The sequence below is a fragment of the Giraffa tippelskirchi genome, chromosome 7 (assembly GCF_054371585.1).
Source record: "Giraffa tippelskirchi isolate mGirTip1 chromosome 7, T2T-mGirTip1v1.2.pri, whole genome shotgun sequence".
Taxonomy (NCBI): Eukaryota; Metazoa; Chordata; class Mammalia; order Artiodactyla; family Giraffidae; genus Giraffa; species Giraffa tippelskirchi.
The window spans coordinates 12,344,188-12,370,146 of record NC_137281.1 but is presented as its reverse complement, the minus strand read 5'-3'; the positions used below and the strand labels follow the sequence as shown (position 1 = coordinate 12,370,146).

The 25,959-nt window shown below is 53.0% G+C and overlaps 1 protein-coding gene across 3 annotated transcripts in view; it reads left to right on the top strand.

Annotated features, from left to right (window-relative positions):
• Window positions 1–25,959, top strand: part of AXL (AXL receptor tyrosine kinase) — a 34,152-nt gene continuing 8,193 nt past the window's right edge. Inside the window, exons 1-16 of one of the 3 annotated variants that reach the window (XM_081516239.1) lie at window positions 1–542; window positions 1,675–1,897; window positions 2,232–2,332; window positions 3,138–3,314; window positions 8,874–8,954; window positions 9,086–9,201; window positions 14,131–14,341; window positions 14,637–14,776; window positions 16,066–16,216; window positions 16,428–16,454; window positions 18,783–18,915; window positions 19,214–19,305; window positions 22,590–22,685; window positions 22,877–22,954; window positions 24,793–24,885; window positions 25,291–25,412. In XM_081516239.1, the coding sequence (XP_081372365.1) occupies window positions 479–542; window positions 1,675–1,897; window positions 2,232–2,332; window positions 3,138–3,314; window positions 8,874–8,954; window positions 9,086–9,201; window positions 14,131–14,341; window positions 14,637–14,776; window positions 16,066–16,216; window positions 16,428–16,454; window positions 18,783–18,915; window positions 19,214–19,305; window positions 22,590–22,685; window positions 22,877–22,954; window positions 24,793–24,885; window positions 25,291–25,412 (1,905 nt within the window). In that variant the 5' untranslated portion in view covers window positions 1–478. Of the gene's footprint in view, window positions 543–1,674; window positions 1,898–2,231; window positions 2,333–3,137; window positions 3,315–8,873; window positions 8,955–9,085; window positions 9,202–14,130; window positions 14,342–14,636; window positions 14,777–16,065; window positions 16,231–16,427; window positions 16,455–18,745; window positions 18,916–19,213; window positions 19,306–22,589; window positions 22,686–22,876; window positions 22,955–24,792; window positions 24,886–25,290; window positions 25,413–25,959 lie in introns of all 3 variants that reach the window. The other 2 variants (XM_081516238.1, XM_081516240.1) reach the window with 2 other exon arrangements.

The window sequence follows — 25,959 nt, the reverse complement described above, 5'->3', positions numbered from 1 at the left end:
AGAGGGACAGCGCCCAGAGCCGGGGTACAGAGCCGCTCAGCTTCCCTGGCCCGCTGGCCCCGGAGCAGGGGCACAGCCGCCAGGGGCCCCTGCCCCCTCCTCAGCCTCCCTCCAGGGCCCCTTTAAGACTGAGCTGGTCCTCTTCTCTCCGCGTTAACCCCTTGAAGTCCAGGTGGCCCCTCGGGCTGCGAGCTGGTGGGTGGAGGCAGAAGCGACGAGGAGCCAGGGGCGGAGAAAGTGTTGCCTGAAGTCTGGGAGGGAGAGACAGAGGCAGAGGAGCTGGGAAGGCGGCCCGCTGAGCCGAGCCCGCGAGGGACACCCTCCAACCACCACGCTGTGCCAGGCGGGCAGTGCCAAATCAGGGGGGGAGCCGGGAGCTGGGGGGAGGGTCGGGGACAGCCCGGCCCTGCCCCCTCCCTCGCGGGGCGCCCAGCAACTTCTGAGGAAAGTTTGGCACTGGCTGCCTGGTGCCCCGAGGATGGGCAAGGTCCTGCTGGCCTGGTGCTGGGCGTTGTGCTGCTGGGGGCGCGTGGCTCCCAAGGGTGAGTGATGATGGGGGGCCTGTGGGGAGGGACCGCTCGTGGAGGGGCTGGGGGGGAGGAGGCAGAGGAGGGGGACGGATGGCAGGTGTTTGAGGGGGGGCAGCGCTGAGTCCTGAGCCGGCTCGGGGAGTTTCCTTGGGACAACAGAGAGGGAGACAAGGGGAACGCAGAGACAAACCAAGAGAGGCCGGGAAAGAATAAAAAAGGGACCCTTGAGAGAGGAACAGAAGGACAAGAAACAGAAAGTAGGAAGAGATGGACACAGAACAATGGGACAGACAGACGGGAGACGCTGAGGGGCAGGGGCTGGACTTGAACTGGGGGCCTTGCAGAGAGGGGCTGAGCTGAGGGCTGCCCGGAAAGGAACCTTCCAGAAGGAACCCCTAAGTCAGGCAGAAGGGTGAGGAGGCTCCGGAGCCCTAGGGGAAACCTCTCCTCACTGTCACCCCCACTTCTCCTCACCCCACGGCTGTTTGTGTGCCCCACCTCCGGGGCCGGGGGCTCTGCCTTCGGCCCGCCATCTCTGTGGGTCTCCATTTCTCTGTCTTTCTCTCTCCAGGCTCTGTCTTTCTCTCTGCCTGGTCTCTAAGTGTAGCTTACCAACGTCTCTGTGTGTGTCTTTCTCTCTCTCCCTCTGTGTGTCTCTCCCCCAACTTTTTCCCCTCTAGGTGTGTCTCTCCATCTCTCATCCTCGGTCTCTCTTGAGTCTCTGTTCCTCTCTGTCTGCCTGACTTTCTCCGGTTCCGCTCTCTGTCTCTCCTTCCCCATTTCTCTCTCTCTCTCCCGCTCCCTCCCATCCCCTTTTCTTCGCCACCATCCACCAACCCAGTCTGTCAAGTCTCTAGAGACCCTAAGCAGGGGCAGGCCAGCCGGGCAGTCAGGGCGTGGGAGGCTGCCAGATGCTGGGCCTACTTCCCAACGGGATGGAGGCCGGACCCCAGTCCCCTGGGAAGGCTCCCATCCTCCCCACGAAGCCTCCACCCTCCACCCCCCAAGCTGAGGTCACTCAACAACTATGTGGGCCTAAGGGCCTGGCGGGGTCCTGGCAGCCGTAGGCAGGCCGGCAGGGGTGGAACCGAGGAGTCCAGGGAAGCAGGGGTTCCTGAGCTAACGTCCCTCCATCTCCCTGCAGGCCCACAGACTGAAGTACCCCCCTTCGTGGGGAATCCGAGGAACATCACTGGTGCCCGAGGACTAATGGGCACCCTTCGGTGTGAGCTTCAGGTTCAAGGGGAGCCCCCCGAGGTGACCTGGCTTCGGGATGGACAGGTCCTAGAGCTGGCAGACAGCACCCAGACCCAGGTGCCCCTGGGCGAAGACGGGGACGATGACTGGAAGGTGGTCAGCCAACTCAGGTGCCCAGCCTCCCCCTCTGACCAGCCGTGACCCGTGTCCCTCCTGTCCCCACACCTCCACCACGTGAGGTCAAGTGGCCAGTCACTCGCAGGAGCCCCACCTGGGCTGGATGGCAGTGTGGCCACTCGCAAGCTGCGTGGCTCTGACCATGTGACGTAACTCACCCCAGCTTTCGCTTTCCTCTTCTGTAAAATGAGTTAATAATAGTACTCACTTCCTAGCTCTTACAAGTTTCCGGGCCAGACCCCCTACCCCGCTTTCAGTTCTGAGGACCCCCCTCGCCAGGTCTAGCTTTGACCCTGAACCTCTCTGTCCGTCCTCTCGCCCTGTCAGAATCTCGTCTCTGCAGCTCTCAGATGCGGGATGGTACCAGTGCGCCGTGGTCCTGGGAGAAAAGACCTTCGTGTCCCAGCCTGGCTACGTGGGGCTGGAGGGTGAGCCCTGGGCTCCGAGGTCGTGGGAGGGCAAGAGTCCTGAGGGAGGGGTCAGAGGGTGTTGGTGGATTCAGGGTGTCCACCAGGGACGTAGGGCCTAGGAACGTCAGAGATCTTCGGAGGGTCAGGCAAGGGGTCTAGAAATTATTGGGGGCAAGCCTGGGGAGCAGATTATGTGTTTGGGGGGAAAAGCTATCTTGGGGGTTGTCAGATAAGAGATCAGAGGCAATTTACCACTCTCCCCCACCGCAGAACCCCCATTGCTGGGGATTGGGGGGGGATGGGCTCTGGGGGTCCCTGCGCCCGGCAGCTCAGGTTGAAGGGAGTTGTTGGCAACCACAGTCCTGTCCTCAGGCTCCTCCAGGAAGTAAGGCAGGCCTAGGGGAAAGTATTTTCCTCATAGATAAAGTGGAATGACGTAGCTCAGTGGTCAAAGAGTCTGCCTACAATGCAGGAGATGCGGGTTCGTTCCCTGGGTCGGGAAGATCTCCTGGAGAAGGAAATGGCATCCCGTTCCAGTATTCTTGCCTGGGAAATCTGGTGGACAGAGGAGCCTGGCAGGCTACAGCCCATGGGATTGCAAAAGAGTCAGATACAACTCAGCGACATTCTGGAAAAGAAACACGAAAGGGAGTCAGACAGTGATAAGAGGAGTCGGATATACGGGACCTTGTGTCCTGGGAGTAGAAGTATCCTGAGGGCTCAGACATAGGCGTCAAAGACCCAGCAGCCTACATCATCCTAGCCGTGAGTCAGACCCCTAGGGGGATCAGAGGGACCCCAGCCTTTACCACTGCTCCCCTAGGCCTGCCTTACTTCCTGGAGGAGCCTGAGGACAGGACTGTGGTTGCCAACACTCCCTTCAACCTGAGCTGCCGGGCGCAGGGACCCCCAGAGCCCGTGGACCTCCTCTGGCTCCAGGATGCTGTCTCGCTGGCTCCAGCCATGGACCACAACCCCCAGCACACACTCCGCGTTCCAGGTGAGTCCAGGGATATGATCAGCTCAAGACAGAGGGCCAGGCGGGATGGAAGTGGGGGGCCCTTCATGCCTCCATCTGAGGCTCTCCTCATCCTTCTGTCCTCTGTCTCTCTCCGTCTTTGAGTCTCTCTCTAGTTTTTCCTCTCTGTCTCTGAGTATCTCTGTCTCTGCATTTCTGTCCCCATCGATCTCATTTCTGTGTGCTTTCTTTTTGTCTCTCTGTTCTCCATCTCTCTCTGTGTCTGTCTCCCTGTCTCTCTGTTGTCTCTCTGCTCTTTCTCCCTCCATTCGCGCCAGCCTCTCTGAATAGCGTCCTTTGTCCTGGGTTTCCTCTGAGTTGTTCCATGGCCAAGTGTGTGTGGGCCCGATGCCCCTTTGTCAGCCTCTGACCCCAAGCAGGGCACCGGAATCAACTGTGCCCTCCTCTTCTCCTCCTCCTTATAGATGTAACCCAAGAAGGAGAGAGATGGGACAGGGCTGAGTGACAGATGACACCCTCCCCGTCTCAGGGTGACCATCTCTTTCCACACCTCACAGATGGGGCAGGACCTAGCTTGGGGGGGTCATGCAGTGGTCAGGCAGAGTTAGGGGACCCTGGGCACAGGGAGTTCCCCTCATTGAGGAAAGAGAGACAGAGGAACACAGATAGGGGAGGCTGAGTCAGTCAGAGGGAGGTGGCTGGACCTTGGAAGGCATTCGCTTTCAGCAGCCCCAACCTGCTGCCTTCATCTGCTGGCACCGGGAGGGTGCTCCGGACAGAGGGTCTTTTAGCATGGAAGGAGGTGCTCACATTCCAGCATTCCGGGGGCCCTGAGTGTGCGAGGAAGCAGCGGTGAGCATGCTGACCTCCAGAGGAGTGACTCAGGCCCAGGGCTCACTCCAGGCCTGAGTCAGCCTGGCAGGACCCCGGAGAGGGGGTTCTGGGGGATGGATCCCCGAGCCCATCCCAGGAAGAGGGAGAAAGGGGAGGGTGAAGGTGTGAGAGGATCTGTGTGCTTATCAGCATGGGAGCTGCCAGGCGGGGTCTCTGTGTGTGTCCCAGTGTGGAGGGCGTGGTGGGAGGGTCTGGGTGTGTCCCTGGCCCTCTGGATCTATGTCTCAGTGCTTCTGTCAGCATCAGCCTCTCTGGATGAGGGTGTGCCTTAGTGAGGGCCAGCTGCAGAGAATGTCTCAGGGGTGTGTGTGTGTGAGTGTGTGTGTGTGAGTGTGTGTGTGCGTGTGCTACTAGGTATGTTTTGTCAGTTTAGCCATCTGTCCCACTGTATGGGTCTCTATTTTTTTTTTTTCCCTGTGCTGGGTCTTCATTGCTTTGGCTTTCTCTAGTTGCGGCGAGCAGGGGCTACTCTTCATTACGGTGCACAGGCTTCTCATTGCGGTGGCTTCTCTTGTTGCGGAGCACGGGACTCTAGAGCTCGAGGGCTCAGTAGTTGTGGTCCACAGGCTTAGTTACCCCATGGCATGTGGGATCTTCCCGGACCAGGGATCGAACCCATGTCCCCTGTGTTGGCAGGGGGATTCCCATCCACTGCCCCACCAGGGAAGCCCGTGTTTGGGTCTCTATGGCATGTTTCTATAAGTTTCTCAGGGGCTGTCAGTGTATGCGTGTATCTGTGTGTGTGTGTGACTAAGAATCTCAGTGTTGGCCTAGTATCCATCCCCCTTTCATAGCTGTGACTCACTGTGTGAGGGTGGAATAGTGTATGTGTGTGTGAGGAGAGATGGCAGAGTGATGGACCACAGCCACAGTGTGTCTGAAGGCTGTTTTGCACACCTCATATAGAGGTGATCATGTCAGCTTACAGGTGTGTGCCTCTAGGTATGAGTGTGTCTTGGTGGGGATTTTGTTTCTTTGTGGAGTCAGGATGGGTCATTGGACAACTTGGTGTGTTTCCTCATTTCCACTGTGGCTGTCTGTGTGTGATATCTGTATGTAGGTCGCAGGGTGAGAATGTTGGTGTACAGCTTTGTCCCATGTATCCCTACAGAAGTGTGTCTGTGTCTGTATGTGATTCACAGCAGGTGATAACAAGACCCTTCAGCTTCCGTTTGTTCTGGTGTGTCAGCCTCAGCCCTGACTGCCTCTTGGTGGATGACCTTGAGGTCCTCACCAGCCCATGTATGTGTGTGTCTGTGTCACCTACATGCACTTGGCAGCATCTCCACGCTTGTGTGTCTGCAGCAGCCCTGTGTGTCCATGCAAGTGTGTGTTTCTGTACCACTCTGCATCTTGATGAATGTGTCCGAAGCGAGGTGAGTGTGTCCAGCTGTGTCTGGAAGGCTTGGCTGTGTGTGTGTCCACTCCAGCCTCAGTGTGCATTTGTCGGTTGGTGGGTGTATCTCAATCGGCAGGGAGGCTGGTGTGTTTGTCAGCTTCAGCCTAGTTGTATATTGTGTTAGTGGGTGTTTGTAGGCTGCTTTGATGGCTCAGACAGTAAATAATCTGCCTGCAATGCGGGAGACCTGGGTTCGATCCCTGGGTCGGGAAGATCCCCTGGAGGAGGGCATGGCAACCCACTCCGGTATTCTTGCCTGGAGAATCCCCATGGACAGAGGAGCCTGGCGGGCCACAGTCCACAGGGTCGCAGAGTCGGACACGACTGAGTGACTAAGCACAGCACAATGAGGGAGACCCAGGTTCAATCCCTGAGTGGGGAAGATCCTCTGGAGATGGGAATGGCAACCCACTCCTGTATTCCTGCCTGGAGAATTCCATGGACAGAGGAGCCTGGAGAGCTCCATACAGTTCATGGGGTGGCAGAGTTGGACATGACTGAGAGACTAAACACACACAGGTGTTTGCAGTCCGTGTGGGCTTGTTTGATTGTGTGTTAATGCTTGTATGTGGGCATGTGTGTGTCTGTGTGTCAATGTCAGCCCCCTGTGTCTACATACCAGTCAACGAGCATGTGTTTGTGTCACTGCTTGTTTGTGACAGTACCCTCTGCGGCAGTTGACCAGTGTTGCTGTTTTCTGTTTTAGGACCAGCCACGGCCCCTGTGTGTTAAGTGTGATTCACTGTGCGTGTATGCAGGAATTCGCGGTGGTGCCGTGTTAGGAATTTCGTCCGTTTGTGTGTCTATCCCTGGATCTGACTCAGGGCGTGCCCCCTCTCTCTCTGCTTCCATCCCTCCCGTTCCCTCGGAAAAAGCGAACTGTGCTCCGGGGTGGGGGAGGGCCGGTACATCTGGAAAGCACATCTGGCCGGAGAGCCCGCCGGGAGGGAGGGGGTCCCAGGCCCCTTCGCCCCGGCTCCCTCCCTCCCTCCCTCAAGGTGCGGGCCGCTGGGGCCGGGCTGGGGGGGATCTCGGCCGGCCGGAAGTGCGGGGGGGCCGCTGGGGTGACTCACGCGGGGGCAGGAATGCTGCGGTCAGAACGGGGACCGGGCTCCAGACGCCCTCCCGCCCGCGGGCTCCTTTACGGCGGGCAGCGCGGGCTCCGCGCGGTGACCCTGGCGGGGGCCCCCACGTGCCATGTGCCTGGAGGGGACCCAGGCTTCCCGCCGCGCCCCCCCCACCTCCCCGGGCAGCCCGCCCGGGGCCGTCCTGTCCCTCGGCGGGGCCCGCGGGGGCTGCGGGCACCTGACCTTGGCTGGGAACCGCGGCCGGGGCAGCAGAGCCCTGGAGCTTCCCTGCCCACCCCCTTCCGGCCTCGCCGCCTTTGCCTGTGTCCACTCCCTCTGCCGCCTGAGAAAAGGAAACTTTGTGTCTGCGGGTAGCTGCTGATGGTGGTGGGAACAAGCACAGCCCAGAGCGCAGGCGGGAGACACCGCGAGGCCAACAGACACGCACTCACAAACACAGATGGATACAGACCTGCAGTCACACAGATTCAAGACTTGGTCCTCCTTATATCCTGTCACCCAGACTGTGTGTGTGTGTGTGTGTGTGTGTGTGTGTGTGTGTGTGTGAATCTGTGGACATTGTAGAGCTCGGTGTGTTGTGTGTCTCTGTGTGTGTCTGCGTCTCTTGTGTTTGCCTGTGTACTTGTATGTGCCTTTGTGAGTGTGAATCTGGACTTTCTATAGCTCTGTGTGTTGTGTGTCTTTGTGTTTGTGTGTCTGTGTCTCTTGTGTTTGCTTCTTTACTTCTATATGCCTTTGTGTGTGTGTGTGTGTGTGTGTGTGTGAATCTGTGGACGTTGTATAGCTCTGTGTTGTATGTCTCTGTGTTTGTGTGTCTGTGTCTCATGCATTTGCCTTTGTAGTTGTATGTGCCTTTGTGTGTGTGCATATGTGTGTATGTGTGTGTCTGCCTGTGTTCCCACCACCACCACACTGGGGAAGGGAAGGCAATCCTGCTTTCAGACACTCAAAAACAGTTACTCAAGACTTCTCCACGAACTCACCCATGGATTTACACATGCTCACATTGCTACGTACACACCCTGAAATCTCTTAAGTACACAAATGTATCCACACCAACCCAGCCACTCATTCAACAAACATTTATGGAGCACCTACTGTGTACCAGGCCATCTTGGGCCCCGGGGAAGGGGACGGGGTGGGAATACAGCAGGGCTGAAACCCCTGACCCCCTGGGTCAACACTTAGCTAACAGGAGACACAGGACCGTGTGAAGGATACTGTGATAAGGAGAACCAAGGAGAGAAAGTAAAGCAGGGAGGAGGCTGGCTGTGGAGGTGAAAGTCGCTCAGTCGTGTCCGACTCTTTGCAACCCCATGGACTATACAGTCCATGGGATTCTCCAGGCCAGAATATCGGAGTGAGTAGCCTTTCCCTTCTCCAGGGGATCTTCCCAACCCAGGGATCAAACTCAGATCTCCCGCATAGCAGGCAGATTCTTTACCAGCTGAGCCACCAGGGAATGTCAATTTTCAACAAGGTGCTTGGGGAGGGACAGAGTGGCTGGAAGGTGGGGTTTGAGTAAGGAGTGTGAAGGAGGGCAGATGTCTGTGGGAATGCTTTTCCAAGCAGAGCGAATGGAAGTGCAAAGTTCCCGAGGTGGGAACATGCTTGGTACCTTCTAGAAACACCAGGAAGCCGGTGGGGCTAGAACAACTGAGTTTGGGGGAGAGGGGGTGGTCGCAACCGAGCTTGTAAATAAACACTCCTATGTTTACACACCCCCATGAAGGCCTGCTTCTTAAGTGTGTGTCTAATAGGTGTGTACACCTCTACTGGTGTCTGTGTGGCTCCGTGTGATTGTGTCTGTGCTTGTGTGAATATGTCTGTGTGTTTGCCTGTGTCTAGGTATGAGTATGTGTGTTTCTGTATGTAAGTGTGTACGTTTGGTGTATAACGATATATTGGTGCATATGTCTGTGGTGTCTGTGTGTGAGTGTGTGTCTATGTGTGTGTACATGTACATGTGTCTATCTGGGTGGGGGTTGGGTCTGTGTGGGGGTGGTGTTAGCTGGCCTGTCTTTGGGGGTCGCGGTCTGCATTCCGCATACATCACCTCCCTTTTTGACAATCCCTTCAAGCAGGCACCCCTGGGGGCTGGACTGATCCTGGGGATGGGGCGTGGTGGGGCAATGCTCAGCCTGGCCCCAACCCCCTCCTTCCCCTCTCTGACCGGCCCCCCCCCACATGACTCCCCAGGCCTGAACAAGACTGCTTCTTTCTCCTGTGAGGCCCACAACGCCAAGGGGATCACCACATCCCGCACGGCCACCATCACAGGTGACAGGAGAGGGAGCTGGGGAGCTGGGTGTCAAAGGGTATGGGCTTGGGGTCAGAGGTCAGAGCTAGGGTAGAGGGCCGGGCAAGGAGCTTCGGGCACAGGATCAGTCCCTCCTCTCATCTGTCCACAGTGCTCCCCCAACGGCCCCACGACCTTCACTTGGTTTCCACCCAGCCGACGGAACTGGAGGTGGCTTGGACCCCAGGCCTGAGCGGCATCTACCCCCTCACCCACTGCATTCTGCAGGTAGGTGAGACCGCAGCCTTTCCTCACCTCCATCTCAGCCCTCCTTCCACCCACAGCCGCAAGCCCTCATCCTCTCCCTGGGAAACCAGCCTTTCCCAGCCATTTGTGTATTGAGAGGCAGCAGAACCTTGACATAGGCCAGATGTCCTGGGTTTAAATCCTAGCTCCATCAAGCTGCTGGCTACATGAGCTTGGGCAGGTGACTCAACGTCCCGGGTCTCAGTTCTCTCATCTGTAAGATGGGCGTAAGGATAGTCCCTACCTGATACACTGGCTGTAGGAATTCAGTGAGTGACTGCAATTAACAAACTCAAAATAGTATCTGGAACTTGGGAAGCATGCAATAAACTATTGGCTGCTTTTGGAAATTTCCTAGTGGTCCAGTGGGTGGGACTCCATGTTTTTGCTGCCGGGGGCATGGGTTCAATCCCTGGTTGGGGAACTAAGATCCTGCAAGTTGAGCAGCGTGGCAAAAGACAACAAACAAAAAGCTATTGGCCATTTTCATTTTTTTAGTTTTGGTGATATTGATTTTAGCCAGAATAGAAACCCTGAAACAGCAGGGACCAGAGCCATCTTTCATCACCGGGTGCTCACAGCCCTTGGGCTTCTCCTGTCCCATCCCCAACCACCTTGGCTTGTCACTGTCTGGGGGTGAGTCTATCTCTCCACTGGACTGTGAGCTCTGGGAGGGGCAGGGCCAAGCTGGCTCAGCCACCACTGGGTCCCCATTATTTATTTATGTTTAAAAATTATTATTATTTTTACTTTTTGGCTGCCACGCAGCATGTGAGATCTTAGTTACCAGGAATCAAACCTTAGTTCCCCTTCCTGCAGTGGAAGCGTGGAGTCTTAACCACTGGACCACCAGGGAAATCTCTGGTTTCCCATTACTGCCCAGTGCAGGGCCAGGCATTGAGTAGGAAATGTTTACTGGAAGAATACCTGATAATTGAGGTGAGCTGGACCCAGCCTTCTGCACTGAAGTTGCTCCTGCTCTAGAATAAGAAAAACAAACCAACACACATCTCCAAATATGAGATCCAGTTCTGGCCTGAAGTTCTCTGAGATTTGAGAGTTTAAGTGAGGATGAGACAATGCCCATGATGGGAAATGACAATAATAAATAATGATCCGCTTTTTTCTTTTTTTTTTTTTAAGTCGTGCCACGTGGCTTTCAAGATCTCAGTTCCCTGACCAAGGACTGAACCCAGGCCTGGTCCATGGCAATGAAAGCCCAGAATCCTAACCATTAGGCAACCAGGAAACTCCCAATGACCAATTTTTATTGTATGTCCACTATGTGCTTAGGTTTCCCTGGTGGCTCAGTGGTAAAGAATTGGCCTGACAATGCAGGAGACACAGGTTCGATCCCTGGGCCAGGAAGATCCCTTGGAGAAGGAAATGGCAACCCACTCTGGTATTCTTGCCTGGGAAATCCCATGGACAGAGGAGCCTGGCGGGCTACAGTCCATGGGGTCACAAAGAGTCAGACGCAACTAAACAACAAAAACAATAACAATAACCACTATGTGCTGGGCCTTGTGTTACAGCTTAACACATACTTATTTGAGTGTTTTGTGAAGTAGAATCGATGGATACACTCATTTTCCAGTTGAAGAAACTGAGGCTCAGGGATTTCCTTGGTGGTCCAGTGGTTAAGACTCGCTCTTTCACCGCGTGGGGCATGGATTTGATCCCTGGTCAGGGAACTAAGATCCTGCATGCCATATGGTGCGGCCAAAAAATTCAAAAAGAAACTAAGTTTCAGGGTGGTTTAGCAACTTGCCCAAGGACAGAGCCAGGAAGTGGCAGAGGTGGGATCCAAACCCTTGTCTTGTCAAACCCAAAGGGCATTTCTGAAAGGCCATTTAGAGCCACTGCTTGATTAACCAGCAGCTACCTTTCTTATAAGATCCTGGCCCTGGGGACAACCTCACATTCACTTGATATTTTAACCCCAGAAAGTAATGACTGTTCATCTTCCCATTTTCAAGATAAGAAATTGAGACCCAGAGAGGGGAAGTGACCTGCCTTCCCCAGTGGCTAAAAAGGCTAAAACTGATTCAATCCCAGAAGCTGGGCTGATTTGGGAAGACCTCAAATGCCAGGTCAGACGCCAGATGTACCCCCAACCCACATCCATCCAGTGTCCCCCAAGAAAAGCAGAAGTGTGCCCTCTTCCCTCTCCAGGTCTCACTTCCTGCTGTGCATGAGCTCAGGGTTCAAGTTGGAGGGTCACAGCCGTGCGAGGGAAAAGAGAAGTGGGGGTGGGCAGGGGGAGGCTGACTGTCTGCGCCCATGTCCCCTTTGTCCCGGCCGAGGTTCCCCTTCTGGTCAGTCAGTGTGGGTCAGAGAGCAGGCAAGGAGACCACCTCCCCCACTCCTGCTATCTCCTCCCCAGGCCTTGCTGTGGTCTCCCCACTTAGGGACTGTATGACCTTGAGCAAGCTGCTGAATCTCTCTGGGCCTGTTTCTGCACCTGTAAAATGGGACTGGAAAAAGAAATTGACCCCCATAGGTGCTCATTCCAGACTAATGTGTTTGGCAGGGTGTTTGGAACACAGCTGGCACTCAAAATAAGTTAGCTGTTAACAGGATAGACAAGCCAGTTCATGGGCATTATGTCAGTAAGCCTCTCACCTTGACAGGCAGAGACTCTCAGAAGCCCATTTTCCAGAGACAGGAACTGAGACCCGGGGAGGTAAAAACACTCACTCTAAATCACATAGCAGGGACTTCCCTGGTGGTTCAGTGGTTAAGACTTTACGCTTCCACTGCAGGTGGCAAGGGTTCGATCCCTAGTTGGGGAAGTAAGACCCCATAAGCCACCATATGGCATGGCCAAAAAAAAAAAATCAGACAGCAAATAATATTCAAGCCAAGATTTGGACCCAGTGGAATCTGGTTGTGAGCAGTAACTCTTTCCCAGCATAGTGTGTGTCGTGGTTATATCACCTGGGTGCTTCCCAGGGTGAAGGAAGCAGCCCTGAGCTGTGGGGCTGTGACGGGTTTGTGGTTCTGTGGGGAAGGGCTGTACGGACGTCTTCCCCAGCTGTGGTCCCTCCCATCCTGATCGCGTCAGTCCTGGGGACCAGGTGGGTGGAGAAGCCTTTGCCGCTGTGCGGGATGAGCCGGATTTGACACTGGTGGCCAGAAAATCTCACACACACAAAATAACAGTGACAAACACTCAGTCTGCACAGACACTCTTTTTTTATTTGTTTTTGCTTTTTTAAATATTTATTTATTTTTGGCTGCGCTGGATCCTTGTTGCTGTGCACGGGCTTCCTCGGGGGCTACACTCGAGTTGCAGTGTGTGGGCTTCTCATTGCGGTGGCTTCTCTTGCTGTGGAGCATGGGCTGTGGAGCATGGGCTGTAGGGCACGCGAGTTTCAGTGGTTGCAACTTGGGGGCTCCACAGTGCAGGTGCAATAGTGTGGTGCACATCCCCGTGGCATGTGGGATATTCCCAGACCCAGGATCAAATCCATGTCCCCTGCATCGCAAGGTGGATCCTTAACCACTGGACCACCAGAGAAGCCCTGAACAGACACTTTTCTACATGCTTACAGGGTGTCACTTCAGTTAATCCTGTGAAGAAGGGAAACACTGTTATTATCCCATTTTTCAGATGAAGGCACTGAGGCACAGGACTAGGGAGTAGGAGAGGCTGGATTTGAATCCCAGATCCAGTATCTGTGCTCTTCAGCACTCAGATGCATTGCATCTCTGGACAGAAGAGTATTATTACCGTTACTGATGTTCTTAAAAGGACATTTTTATTGTCAGTAGGGCAAAGGTTTTGAAGATAAGATGGGTTCAGGTCCCAGCTTCATTAATGACAAGCTAGTGTCCTCGGATCAGTGATTCCATCTCTCCAAGCCTCAGTGCCTTCATCTGTATAATAGCCATAAACACAGCACATACTTACAATGCACAGCTAAAGTGAGGGTCAAATGAGTTTAGATTTGTAAAAGACTTTGCTTTAAAAAAAAATTATTTCTCTGGCTGCTTTGGGTCTTAGTTACAGCATGTGGGATCTAGTTCCCTGACCAGGGATCAAACCTGGGCCCCCTGCATTGGGAGCACAGAGTCTTAGCCACTGGAGCATCTTGGTAGTCCTTTTCTATTTTTTTAAATTAAGATATATAATGTTCATAATCTTTGGTGTGCACCTAGATTGTTTCACCAATGTAACCACCCTCTGAATCAAGATACAGACACTTCCCAGCTATTGAAGGTTCCCTCACTCCCCAGAGATGCCCACTCTTCTGACTTATTTTTTAGCTATGGGAGGCTTGCAGCATCTTGGTTCTCCAACCAGGGATTGAACCTGGGCCCTCGACAGTGAAAGCACGGAGTCCTAACCACTGGACCACCAGGGAATTCCATCTTCTGACTTCTGTTGTGGGACATTGCTTTTGCCTGTGGTTGAATGTCATTATTATTGATGCTGATCACCTGCCATGCACTGTCCAGCTGTCCTACACTTAATTTTTTTGTATGGCGATGCCCCACAGCATTCGGGATCTTAGCTCCCTGACCAGGGATCAAACCTGTGCCTTCAGTGGAAGCATAGAGTCCTAACCACTGGACTGCCAGGAAGTCCCTTACATTGAAACTTTAAGCAGCCCTGGAAGGCATTTGCTCCTCTAAGCCCCCATTTTCCAGATGAGGAAACTGAGGCTCAGAGAGAGTAAGTCTTGTTAGAAGTGGCTTTGATGGCAGAGCCATATTGTGGAGCTGGGTGGCCTCCTCGCTTTGCAAACCCAGGTGCCCGTGTTGCACGAAGATGGAGTTGTCACACACACACATACATCCTTGCAAAGTTGTGTCATCACACAGGATCACTACCACTGAGAGTTGTGTGACTGCCTCGAGTGTTGACGTGGCCACCCTGTCCTCACACCCCCTCCCTCTCCCCAGGCTGTGCTGTCAGACGACGGGGTGGGCGCCTGGCTGGGAGAGCCAGACCCCCCAGAGGAGCCCCTCACCTTACAAGCGTCTGTTCCCCCTCATCGACTGCGGCTGGGCAGCCTTCATCCTCACACCCCTTACCACCTCCGGGTGGCCTGTGTCAGTAGCCAGGGCCCCTCACCCTGGACCCATTGGCTTCCCGTGGAGACACCGGAAGGAGGTAAGAAGGGGCTGGTGGTGGGGAGACATTGTTCGCTGCCCCGCCGACCCTTGCATACATCAGCATGACCCCCAGCATTTCCTCTCACCTGTATACCCCACGTGGCTTCAATCTCCATCCTGTCCCATCCCCAACTGGCATCTCTCCCTAACCTCATCCCTGTGCTCCTGCTCATGGGAGAACTGCACCAGTTGCCCACATGCTTGTCCTTTGCACCCTGCCCCTACTCCTTGGGGAGAGGGGAGGGGGTCAGGAAGAGGTGGGGTGCCAGCTTCCCCTTTTCCCTGTCCTCCAGTGCCCCTGGGCCCTCCTGAGAATGTTAGCGCCATGAGGAATGGGAGCCAAGCCCTTGTGCGCTGGCAGGAGCCAAGGGCGCCGCTGCAGGGCACCCTGTTAGGGTACCGACTGGCCTATCGAGGTCAGGATACGCCCGAGGTGGGTGCTGCTGGCTGGGCTGGGCTGGAGTGCCTGTAGAGGAGGGAACTGGGGAGGAGAAGATGACAAGGCAGACATGGACAGTTGAGCAGGTTGCGTAGGATGCAATGCCCTGTGCTAGCAGAGCACGCTCTGGGTCGGTTAAAGGGGACCACGAGAGGGTTGCGTGTGTGCATGCTCAGTCACTCAGTCATGTCTGACTCTTTGTGACCCCATGGACGGTAGCCCGCCAGGCTCCCTGTCCATGGGATTCTCCAGACAAGAATACTGGGGTGGGCTGTCATTTCCTTCTCCAGGGGATCTTCCCAACCCAGGGATCAAACCTGCGCCTCCTGCATTGGCAGGCGATTCTTTACCAATGAGCTACCTGGGAAGCCCCCAGGAGAGAGTTGGGGGATGGCTATTTATGAATCTGTGAACTGTGGTGTTGGAGAAGACTCTTGAGAGTTCCTTGGACTGCAAGGAGATCAAACCAGTCAGTCCTAAAGGAAATCAACCCTCTGAACTCACTGGAAGGACTGATGCTGAAGCTGAAGCTCCAATACTTTGGCCACCTGAAGCAAAGAGCCGACTCAGAAAAGACCCTGATTCTGGGAAAGATGGAAGGCAGGAGGAGAAGGGGATGACAGAGGATGAGATGGTTGGATGGCATCGCCGAATCAATGGACATGAGTTTGAGCAAGCTACGGGAGATGGTGACGGACAGGGAAGCCTGGAGTGCTGCAGTCCATGGGATCACAAAGGGTTGGACACAACTGAGCAACTGAACAACAATTTATGAATCATGTACAAAACGTTTCAGTAGACGTACTTACTAGGACAGTTTTACAGCAGATGGCTGCCTAGCACGTTGAGGAAGGGGTGTCTCTTTCTAATTAACATGAAGGTACTATCTGAGCAAGCAGCACCCTGGGATGGAGAGATAGATGGAAGAAAGAGTGAGGAATTAGAAGGGGATGGGGGGGTGAGGGGGCAAAGATGAGAATTTGGTTCTTTCAACAACAGTACTGTGTTCCACGCCTCCTTGTGCTAGGACCTGAGGATGGACATGGCAGTGAATAAGATGAAGTCGTGGACCTGGTGAAGCTGATACATTAATGAGTGTAGGGATAGAGAACAGAAAGGAGAGGACAGGATAGGGGATGAGAGACGAAGGATAGGGAGAGGTAGGGGACGAGGGGCTGGAGAGGAGGAGCGGGCTTTGAGAAAGATGGGGAGTTGAGGCTGAGGGTGAGGGCTTAAACGCTGGAGCTGGAGCTCGAATCTGATGCCTTATTTGCACGCCCCAGGTGCTGATGGACGTAGGGCTAAAGCGAGAGGTGACCCTGGAGCTGCGAGGGGAGGGGTCTGTGCCCAACCTGACGGTGTGTGTGGCAGCCTACACCGCCGCTGGGGATGGACCCTGGAGCCTCCCTGTGCTCCTGGAGCCCTGGCGCCCAGGTAACTGCAAAGCCGTGCTCAGCCTCCCTCAGCCTACCCACAGGGACCACGTCTATCCCAGATGCCCATGACTTGATCCTTGTACCTTTTGGCGTTAACCCCAGTCTAGGCTCCATTCCTACCTGGAAGCTTCCTGAGAGCCTCACTCCCTCTCTCCCGTGTCTTACCAGTCTCTCTGAGCATGTCCTCCCTCTGTCCTTTCTCTTCGCAGGACAAGGACAGCCACTCCACCAGCTGGGTAAGGGCTTTCACACCCCCTCTCCTGCTCTCCCTTCCCTCGAGGCCCACTGAGGGCCCCACCACTGCACATTCTCTTTGCACATCCCTTTCGTGTTCCTCAAACTCATCGCTCTAATCCTCTGCTTCTTGGTTTTGTGTGGTCCTTGATGGAAGTGCCTGGAGTGGCCCAGAGCATTGTGGGTACTTGGTGAATGGTGGATGGATAGGTGGATGGGTGGACTGACGTGTGAATGGATGTGTAGATGGACAAATGATTGAATGCGTGGCTGAGCGGTGGACAGATGAATGAATGGGTGGGTGGTGGATGGATTAATGAATGTGTGGATGGTGAATGGATGAATGAATGGGTGGGTGAGTGGATGAATGAATAAATAGGTGGGTGGGTAGATGAATAGATAGGTAGAGGGACAGAGAGATGAGTTATCCCCCTCATATTCATCTTCCTCAAATATTTCTCCAAATATTCCTCCTACACCCATTGTACCCTCCTGGCACTATTACACCCCACCTCTTGTAACTCAACCCACTATCCTTAAATATTCCTTACGTGTTTTCTTGCATTTCTTTGCATACCCTTCCCACACTAACCCCACCCTCCTTTCACATTCATCCCATTATAACCCCTCATTCTTCTCCCGGGCTTCCCAAACCCAATGCACACTCACACTTCTCATTCACAAACTGATACTTTTTGCACACTCACCTGCATCCCACATTGCAGGCACTGAAAGACTTTCAATCCACATGATCCCACATTCTGCAACTCTCCTTGCACACTCACTTGACACTCCTTACACAGTATTCCCTCACCTCGAGCTAATCCTAACCCATGCCCACTTTCTGCACATACCACACCAAACTCTTCATACACTCAACACACACTCATCCTCCACTCCTTACACACTTACTCCCACCTTTTTGCATATCCTTTTCATTCATCTCATGCTCATCTTCCCCTCCCACGTCCTTCACACACTCATTGCACACTCTTCTCACACCAGAGTTACATCCTTACCAATCACTGCCCCTACCTTGTATCTAAAGCTCCTGAATACTCCTTGAATCCTCACATACTCCCAATTCCTCAAATACTCATCTGGCACTGTTACACACTCCTTTGCACACCATGCCCCTTTGCACATTTATTTCACTCTCATCCCTTGCTTTATGAAAGCCCTTCCAGGGTATTCCCTGGCAGTCCAGCGGTAAGGAGTCAGTCCTTTCACTGCTGAGGGCGTGGGTTCGACCCCTAGTCAGGGAACTAAAATCCCACAAGCTGCAAGGAGTGGCCAAAAAAAAAACCACACACTTTCATAGTCATCACACACTCCTCAAAAATGTCCCTTTGCCGTTGGTCCCTGGAGCCTCCAACTCCTTGCATATCCATTGCACGTGCCTTGTACACCTGTCATACACTGCACACATTCTCTCCCTGCTCAACTGTTTTCCACACCCAAGTCCCCGCTCCTTGCATAATCATCACACATATCACACACGGGTACCCCACTTGAGATTTATTTACAGCCCTCCCATGCTCCTCCAGCCCTCCTTGCATTCTCACAGCCCATCCCGCACAATCTCTCACTCCCATCCCACACTCCTTCCACACTCATTGCACGCTCCCCAAGTATCCATCCCACTTTGCACTCACCACACTCATCCTAGGAGTCTCACACCCCCCCTTTAAACAAAAATTTATTTGTTTGGCTGTGTCAGGTCTTAGCTGCATCATACAGGATCTTTCCTTGTGGCTCGTGGACTCTCTAGTTGCAACACATGGGCTCCAGAGCACCTAGGCTCAGTAGTCGTGGCACGCCGGCTTAGTTGCTCCTAGGCATATGGGATCTTAGTTTCCTATGCCCACATGTGTGCTCAATCGTGTCAGTCATGTCCAACTCTTTGCGACCCTATGGACCATAGCCCACCAGACTCCTCTGTCCATGCGATTCTTCCAGCAAGAATACTGGAGAGGGTTGCCCTGCCCTCCTCCAATGAGTCTTCCTGACCCCAGAGATCAAACCCACGTCTCCTGCACCTCCTGCATTGCAGGCGGACTCTTTTTTTACCACTGAGCCTTTTAGTTCCCTGATCAGGGATCAAACCCGAATCCCCTGCATTGCAAGGTGGATTCTTAACCACTGGACCACCAGGGACATCCCCTCACACTCCTCCTCCAACGTCCACTCCTTTCGCATCCCATTGCATGCCCCATCCAGCCCTGTCCCTCACCCAATGTACCTACACCTGCCTCCCTTCAACACCACCCCCCTGGGAACCCAAGGAACCAAGACCTCCACCATGATCTGTCCCGCGTACCCCCTGACAGTGAGTGAACCCCCAGTCCCCGCCTTCTCGTGGCCCTGGTGGTATGTACTGCTGGGAGCAGTGGTGGCCGCCACCTGTGTCCTCATCCTGGCCCTGTTCCTCTTCCACCGGCGGAAGAAGGAGACCCGCTATGGGTAAGTTGGGACCACGTGGGTCGGAAGGCTGACTTGGACTGGGCTAGAGAGGCTGGAGGTGGGGAGACCATGAGGAGGCTGGCGCAGGAGGAGAGGGTACCAAGAATCAGAATGAGGACGAGCATCTGGGGAGTGAATGGAAGGCAGAAGGCAGCAGCCCAAGAGATGCTCAGCAGACCTTGGAGGAGAGGGCTGGCAGGTCTGGGGGTTGGGATGGCGCTTGCTTCCACTGCTGGTGGAAGTGGAGGGGGTTCCATGTCACTCTGCCCTGCCCTCACCTCCTCTCTGTTCCCCTCAGAGAGGTGTTTGAACCAACCGTGGAGAGGGGCGAGCTGGTGGTCAGGTACCGTGTTCGCAAGTCCTACAGTCGGAGGACCACTGAAGCCACCTGTAAGTGAGCCCCATGCCTCCCTGCCTGGGTTTGGCGTAAGACGTATCGAGTGTTGGGCCTGCTGGGCTTCTGCAGATGTGTGAACCAACAGTTTCTGAAGGCCTTGGAATATTAGCACCACAGACCCTAAGAACAACAGGCCTGTGGGACCACACATGACTTCAGAATAATTGAATCTCAGACACAATAAATCTTAGAAAGGCCAAACTCTGAGTCATAGGCTCTTAGAACCACGTAATGATGATAAACATGATGATTATGCCAATGAAGAAAATGTTCATGATGAGATGATTACGATGCTGATGATAACAGCCAACCCTAGCACTTCCTCTGTGACTACAGCTGTTCTTTTTAAAAAATTATGCATTTATTTATTTATTGGCTATACTGGATCTTCATTGCTGCTCATGGACTTTCTCTAGTTGCAGTGAGTGTGGGCTACTCTCTAGTTTTGATCTGAGGGCTTCTCGTTTCAGTGGCTTCTCTTGTTGCAGAGCACAGGCTTTAGGGTGCACGGGCTTCAGTAGTGGTGGCACATGGCCTTAGCTGCCCTGAGGAATGTGGGATCTTCCTGAAGCAGGGATCGAACCCATGTCTCCTGCAGTGGAAGGTGGATTCTTAACCACTGGGCCACCAGGGAAGTCCCACAGGTGCTGTTCTAAGTGTTCAGCACATGTCACTTAATTTAATCCCCATGACAACCCAGTGAGGTAGGCACATTATCCTCCCCACCATCGATGAGGGGGCTATGGCACAGAGTGGCTAAGTAACTTACTGGAGGCCACACAGTTTGTAAGCTAGAGAGCTGGGGTTCACACCCAGGCAGTTTCACTCTCAAGTTCATCCTCTGAACTGCCTCTTGGAAGCAGAGGATGTGCAAAAGGGTGTGCAATTTATAATCAGCCTAAAAAATTATAATCCAGTGCTATAGACCCTTAAGGCTCCCCTGGTGGCTCAGACAGTAAAGAAGCTACCCACAATGCAGGAGACCTGGGTTCGATCCCTGGGTCAGGAAGATCCCCTGGAGAAGGAAATGGCAACCCACTCCAGTATTCTCGCCTGGAGAATCCCATGGACAGAGGAGCCTGGAGGGTTACAGGCCATAGGGTCGCAAAGAGTCAGACACAACTGAGCAACTAACACTTGATAGACTCTTAGGATCTTAAAAATCATAGAATCTCAGAACTATAATAGACTCTGTGTTAGAGGATTGTAGCATTAAGGGGGGTCCCAGCTAAGAAGGGACTTCAGGATCCACCTTGTCAAATTTCTTCTTCTCTCCAGTTGGGAAAACAGATCCAGAAAAAAAAAAAAAAGAGGACAGAGTTAGGCCTCTTCCAGAGTTAGCACCCAGGGAGAAGACTGCCGGGGGCCCCAGGGAGATACCGGAAGGGGCTGGGAAAAACATTTATTGCAAAGGAGAAGGAAGAGGAAGTGAGGAGGTCACAGCAATCTAATGGGAATAACATGCAGCAGCAGTTCTCCAAGTGTGATCTGAGTCCCTGGGGGTCCCCGAGACCTCTGCAGGGGGTCCATGAGGTCAAAACTATTTTCATAATAATACCAAGACGTCATTTGCCCTTTCACACCCTCCTTCTCTTGCAAGCACTCCGCGGAGTTTTCCAAAGGCTTCCAAATATGTGATGATGTCATCATTCTGTTGACTGATGTGCTTGTGTATTTTTGTGTTTTGAAAATTTATCTGGGGGACTTCCCTGGCGATCCAGTGGTGAAGGCTCTGAGATTCCATTGCAGGGGGCTCGGGTTCAATTCCTGGTTGGGGAGCTATTAATAAGATCCCTCGTGGCGCAGCCGAAAAAGAAAAAAGGAAATCATATCAGTTTTCATCGTGAACACAGTAAATATTGCTGTGTAGACAACCCACATAAAAGAAAGTTCTTTTCAAGTCTCAATAATTTTAAGAATGTAAAAGGGCCCTGGGGCCAGTAAGTTGGAGAACAATTGCTACACAGCAGTGAAAATGAATAAACCCAGCCACACACAACAACTGGGCTTCCCTGGTGGCTCAGTGGTAAAGAACTCGCCTGCCAGTGCAGGAGACATGAGTTCCATCCCTGGGTCAGGAAGATCTCCTGGAGAAGGAAATGGCAACCCACTCCAGTCTTCTTGCCTGAGAAATCCCATGGACAGAGGAACCTGGTGGGCTACAGTCCATGGGGTCGCAAAGGGTTGGACACCACTTAGCAACTAAACAACAACAACACACAACAGCTGCATTACGATAATTTCATAGATATCATGTTAAGTGAAAGAAGCCAGACACTAAAGAGAACATAGTATGTGATTCCATGTTTATAACATCCCCAAACAGAAAAGACTAATTTAGGGTAAGAAAAGTCAGGAAAGTGGCCACCCCTGAAAGGACAGGTCATGGTCTATTCTTGACATGGGTGTTAGTTACACTGTTGTGTTTGGTTCGTGAAAATCCATGGAGCTGCTCACTTATGATTTTTTCAGGTTATACTTTAATAAAAAGTTAAGAAATATTTTGAACAACTGGTATGGCAGGATGCCAATCAAGGTGCCACTGCTGCAAGATTACGTGCCAGGCTCTAACCCTTTAGTTACTGCTCGGGGGGAAGACTGGGGGGGTCTAGAAGAGAAGTGGGAGTTGGGAGTGCTTAGAGCAGTAGCTAATCCTGAATGAATGCAGAATTATTTCAGTATTTTAACAATGGGTATACAAAAACAAACAAAAAAGTTGTGTTTGCACTGTAGTGTACTAAGTATGCAATAGCATTATATCTTTAAAAACAATTTAGATACCTTAATTTTATCTATTTATTTGTTAAATTTGGCCACATCATGGCAAGTGGGATCTTAGTTCCCCAGCCAGAGATCAAACCCTTGCCCCTTGCAGTGGGAGTTCGGAGGCTTAGCCACTGAACCACTGGGGAAAGTCCCTACATACCTTAATCTTAAATTGCTTTATTTTTAAAAAAATGCCAACCACCATCTGAGCCTTCAGTGAATTATAGCACTAACATCAAAGACCACAGATCATCATAACAGATACAATAATAATGAAAAGCTTTGAAATATTGCAAGAACTACCAAAATATAACACAAGAGACACAAAGCAAATTGGAAAAATGGTAATGATAGATTTGCTTGGCACAAGATTGCCACAGACCTTCAATGCGTAAAAAACACAGCATCTGGGAAGTGCGGTAAAATGAGGCACGCCTGTATCCTTATTGGAGGTGCTGCCTGGATGTCAGCTCTGCTCCATGGCTCTGTCTACTCCCACCCCCCCATGCAGTGAACAGCCTGGGCATCAGCGAAGAGCTGAAGGAGAAACTGCGGGATGTGATGGTGGACAGGCACAAGGTGGCTCTGGGGAAGACCCTGGGAGAGGGTGAGTGCCCTCCATCTCACACACACACACACACACACACACACACACACGTATCTCCTTGAACCATGCCGTCCTTCACCTCCCCACCCCTCCCCAACCACAGGAAATGCAGCTCCTACAGGGTCCCCCCCTGAAGTCAACGGGGGGTGCCCCCCCCATGCATGTCACAGCCTCTCTTTGGTCCCGCACAGGAGAGTTCGGAGCTGTGATGGAAGGCCAGCTCAACCAGGATGACTCCGTCCTCAAGGTGGCTGTGAAGACAATGAAGAGTGAGTATGTCCATACATGTGCAGACACGTGGGATCCCCATCCCTTAACCTCTGGCCCCTCCCCTGTGCCCCTAAGGAGGCAGAAAGACAGGAAAGGTGACAGCAATTTAGCCCAACCCTAGAACTTCAGTGTTTCCAGACAAGAAATTAAGTCCCTGCCAGGTCCTTCAACAGAAGGAACTCAATATAGGGAGATTACTACAAAGGTGCAGGGAAAGCTGAAGGAACAGCAGGGCGCAGTTAAGACAACCCAGAGATTAGCAGCAGCGAGTGTGTCACTTCCACCCCCCAGGCCTGATGGGGTGGAGAGAGGACGTGGAGTTACCAGAGCCCACAGCCAGGGCCCCCTGATGGGATTTAGGCATCACAGAGTTAGGGGCTGTCTTGAGGGAGCTTGAAACACAAAGGAGACATAGCCACCACCAAGGCAATACTGGAAGCAGAAAGAGAGAGGGTGAAATGCCCTGATTTCTCTCCTCCTCTCGCCCACCTGCCAGTCTCCCATCAGTGCTTCCCATTGGCAGATTCCAGCAGGAAACAGCAGGAAAGGGAGCCTGGGAAATGTAGTTTTCAGGGGCCAGCCCCATGTGATACACAGCAGAGCATGAGATGGTCCAGAATGAGGCAGACCTGGCTTCATCATTTACTCGCTGTATGCTTCCCTGGTGGCTCAGATGATAAAGAATCTGCCGGGTTCAATCCCTGGGTTAGGAAGATCCCCTGGAGTAGGGAATGGCAACCCACTGCAGTATTCTTGCCTGGAGAATCCCATGGACAGAGGAGCCTGGTGGACTACAGTCCACGGGGTCGCAAAGAGTCGAACACGACTGAGCAACTAACACTTTCACTATGATCTCAGGTAAGTGACTGCCCCTCTCTGAGCCTACCATCCCTCACTCGGAAAAAAGTATCATAGTGTTCCTACCTCCTAGGGTATTATATGTCAGATCACTTAATGCCGGGCTTGGCACATACTACACACAGTTAATGTGGACTAAAACCATGTTATCTACATCAACAGAGAGGGTGAGAGCCAGCCCAGTCCAAGCTCACACAGTACAGAAAGGCCAGGGTCAAGTCTTTTCCACATAGGGATGAAGCTTAGAGGGTCATGCTGGAGGTAAGGGAGGCATGATCGTTTCAGAATCACAGGGGCTAAAAACTTGGGTTATGGAGTCATCACTCATTCATTTATTATTGACTGCCTTCTGAATCCTGGGTTATGTTCCTGATCTGGGTTTGAATCCCAGCTGTGTGACGCTGTGCGAGTCACTTTGCCTCTCTGAGCCAGTGTCCTGAGTTGTAAAACGGGGACAATCGTCTGCATCCTAGGGCTGCTGGGAGTGTGCTAGGAAGCAGCCTAGCACGGAGCCCACACATGGACCTCTGAGCCAGACTGCCTGGGTTTGAACTCTGCCTGTCCTTCTTGCAAGCTGTGGCACGTTTCTTAAACATTCTGTGCCTTGTCTCTCCATCCTTGTTGTTGCTCAGTCGCTAAGTCGTATCAGACTCTTTGTGACCCCGTGAACTGCAGCACACCAGGCTTCCCTGTCCTTCATTACCTCTCCTAGTTTGCTCAAACTTATGTCCATTGAGTCAGTGATGCCATCCAACCATCTCGTCCTTCTGTAGCCCCCTTCTCCATCTTTAAAATGGGGAAATAGAAGCTCCTCAGAGGGTTAAATGGGTTAATATATGTCAAGCGCTGAGTACAGCCCCTGGTACTTACTAGTCATGCTTGATGAAGAAGGAGAAGATGATGATAGTAATAAGGAGGAGGAGGGAAAGAGTCCTCCCTCCCCTCCCTCCACCTCCTCCACCTTCCTCTCTCCTCCCAGTTGCCATCTGCACAAGGTCGGAGCTGGAGGATTTTCTGAGTGAAGCCGTCTGCATGAAGGAATTCGACCACCCGAACGTCATGAGGCTCATCGGTGAGGGAGGGGCAGATTTAGGGGGGTGATAGGCCCCATGGAGGCCGCACCAGAGGGAAGAACCCTCCCTTAGGCACTGGGAAGATCAAACCTCCAGGCTTCCTCCCCCCCGCCCCTCCCAGAGTGAGCAGGCTCCCCCTTCCTCTCTCCCTCAGCTCGGAATGTGACCTCTGACCCTTCCCAGAAATAGCTGAGGTCCCCAGGAGGGCTGGAGAAACATCCCTGGGAACCAGTGCTGGACATGGCTTCTCTGACGGCTTGGTCCCTGCCACCACCACCCCCGCTCCCCAACAGTTTGGAGGCCAGATCTGAGAGGAAGGGAGGAGAAACAGAGGTGGGAATGGGGGTGGCGTCCCCTTCTGCCCACCTCCAGTGACAAGGCTGCCTGGGGGGGGTGGGACTCAGGCGTCTGTTTCCAGGGTTCTGAACGAGAGGGCTTCCCGGCGCCCGTGGTCATCTTACCTTTCATGAAACACGGAGACCTACACAGTTTCCTTCTCTATTCCCGACTCGGGGACCAGCCAGTGGTGAGGGCATTTTATTATCTGGACCACAAGTGTTAACTGAGCACCTACTAGGTACCTGGTAATCTTTCTTTCTTATTTGAAAAAATTGATGTCTATTCTACGTACACTAAAATATGCACATTTTTTGCGTGCCGTTCAGTGAATGTTTTCTTGTGTATAGACCCATGGAAGGGCTTCCCAGGTGGTTCAGTGGTAAAGAATCTGCCTGCCAGTGCAGGAGACGTGGGTTCCATCCCTGAGTTGGGAAGATCCCCTGGAGAAGAAAACGGCAACCCACTCCAGGATTCTTGCCTGTGAAATCTATGGGCAGAGGAGCCTGGTGGGCTACAGTCTATGGAGTCACAAAGAGTCAGACATGACTGAGCAACTATGTACACATGCACGCATTAGGTACCTAGCGCTGCTCAGACACTAGGAAGGTGATAGAGACCAAGAGCTTTGTTTCCTGGAGGAACTGTCTGCCAGAGGTAGGGGGACCAGGCAATAAACAAGTTAACAAATGAATAAGCACGATAATTTTTAAGTGCCAGGAAGGAATTAGAGCAGG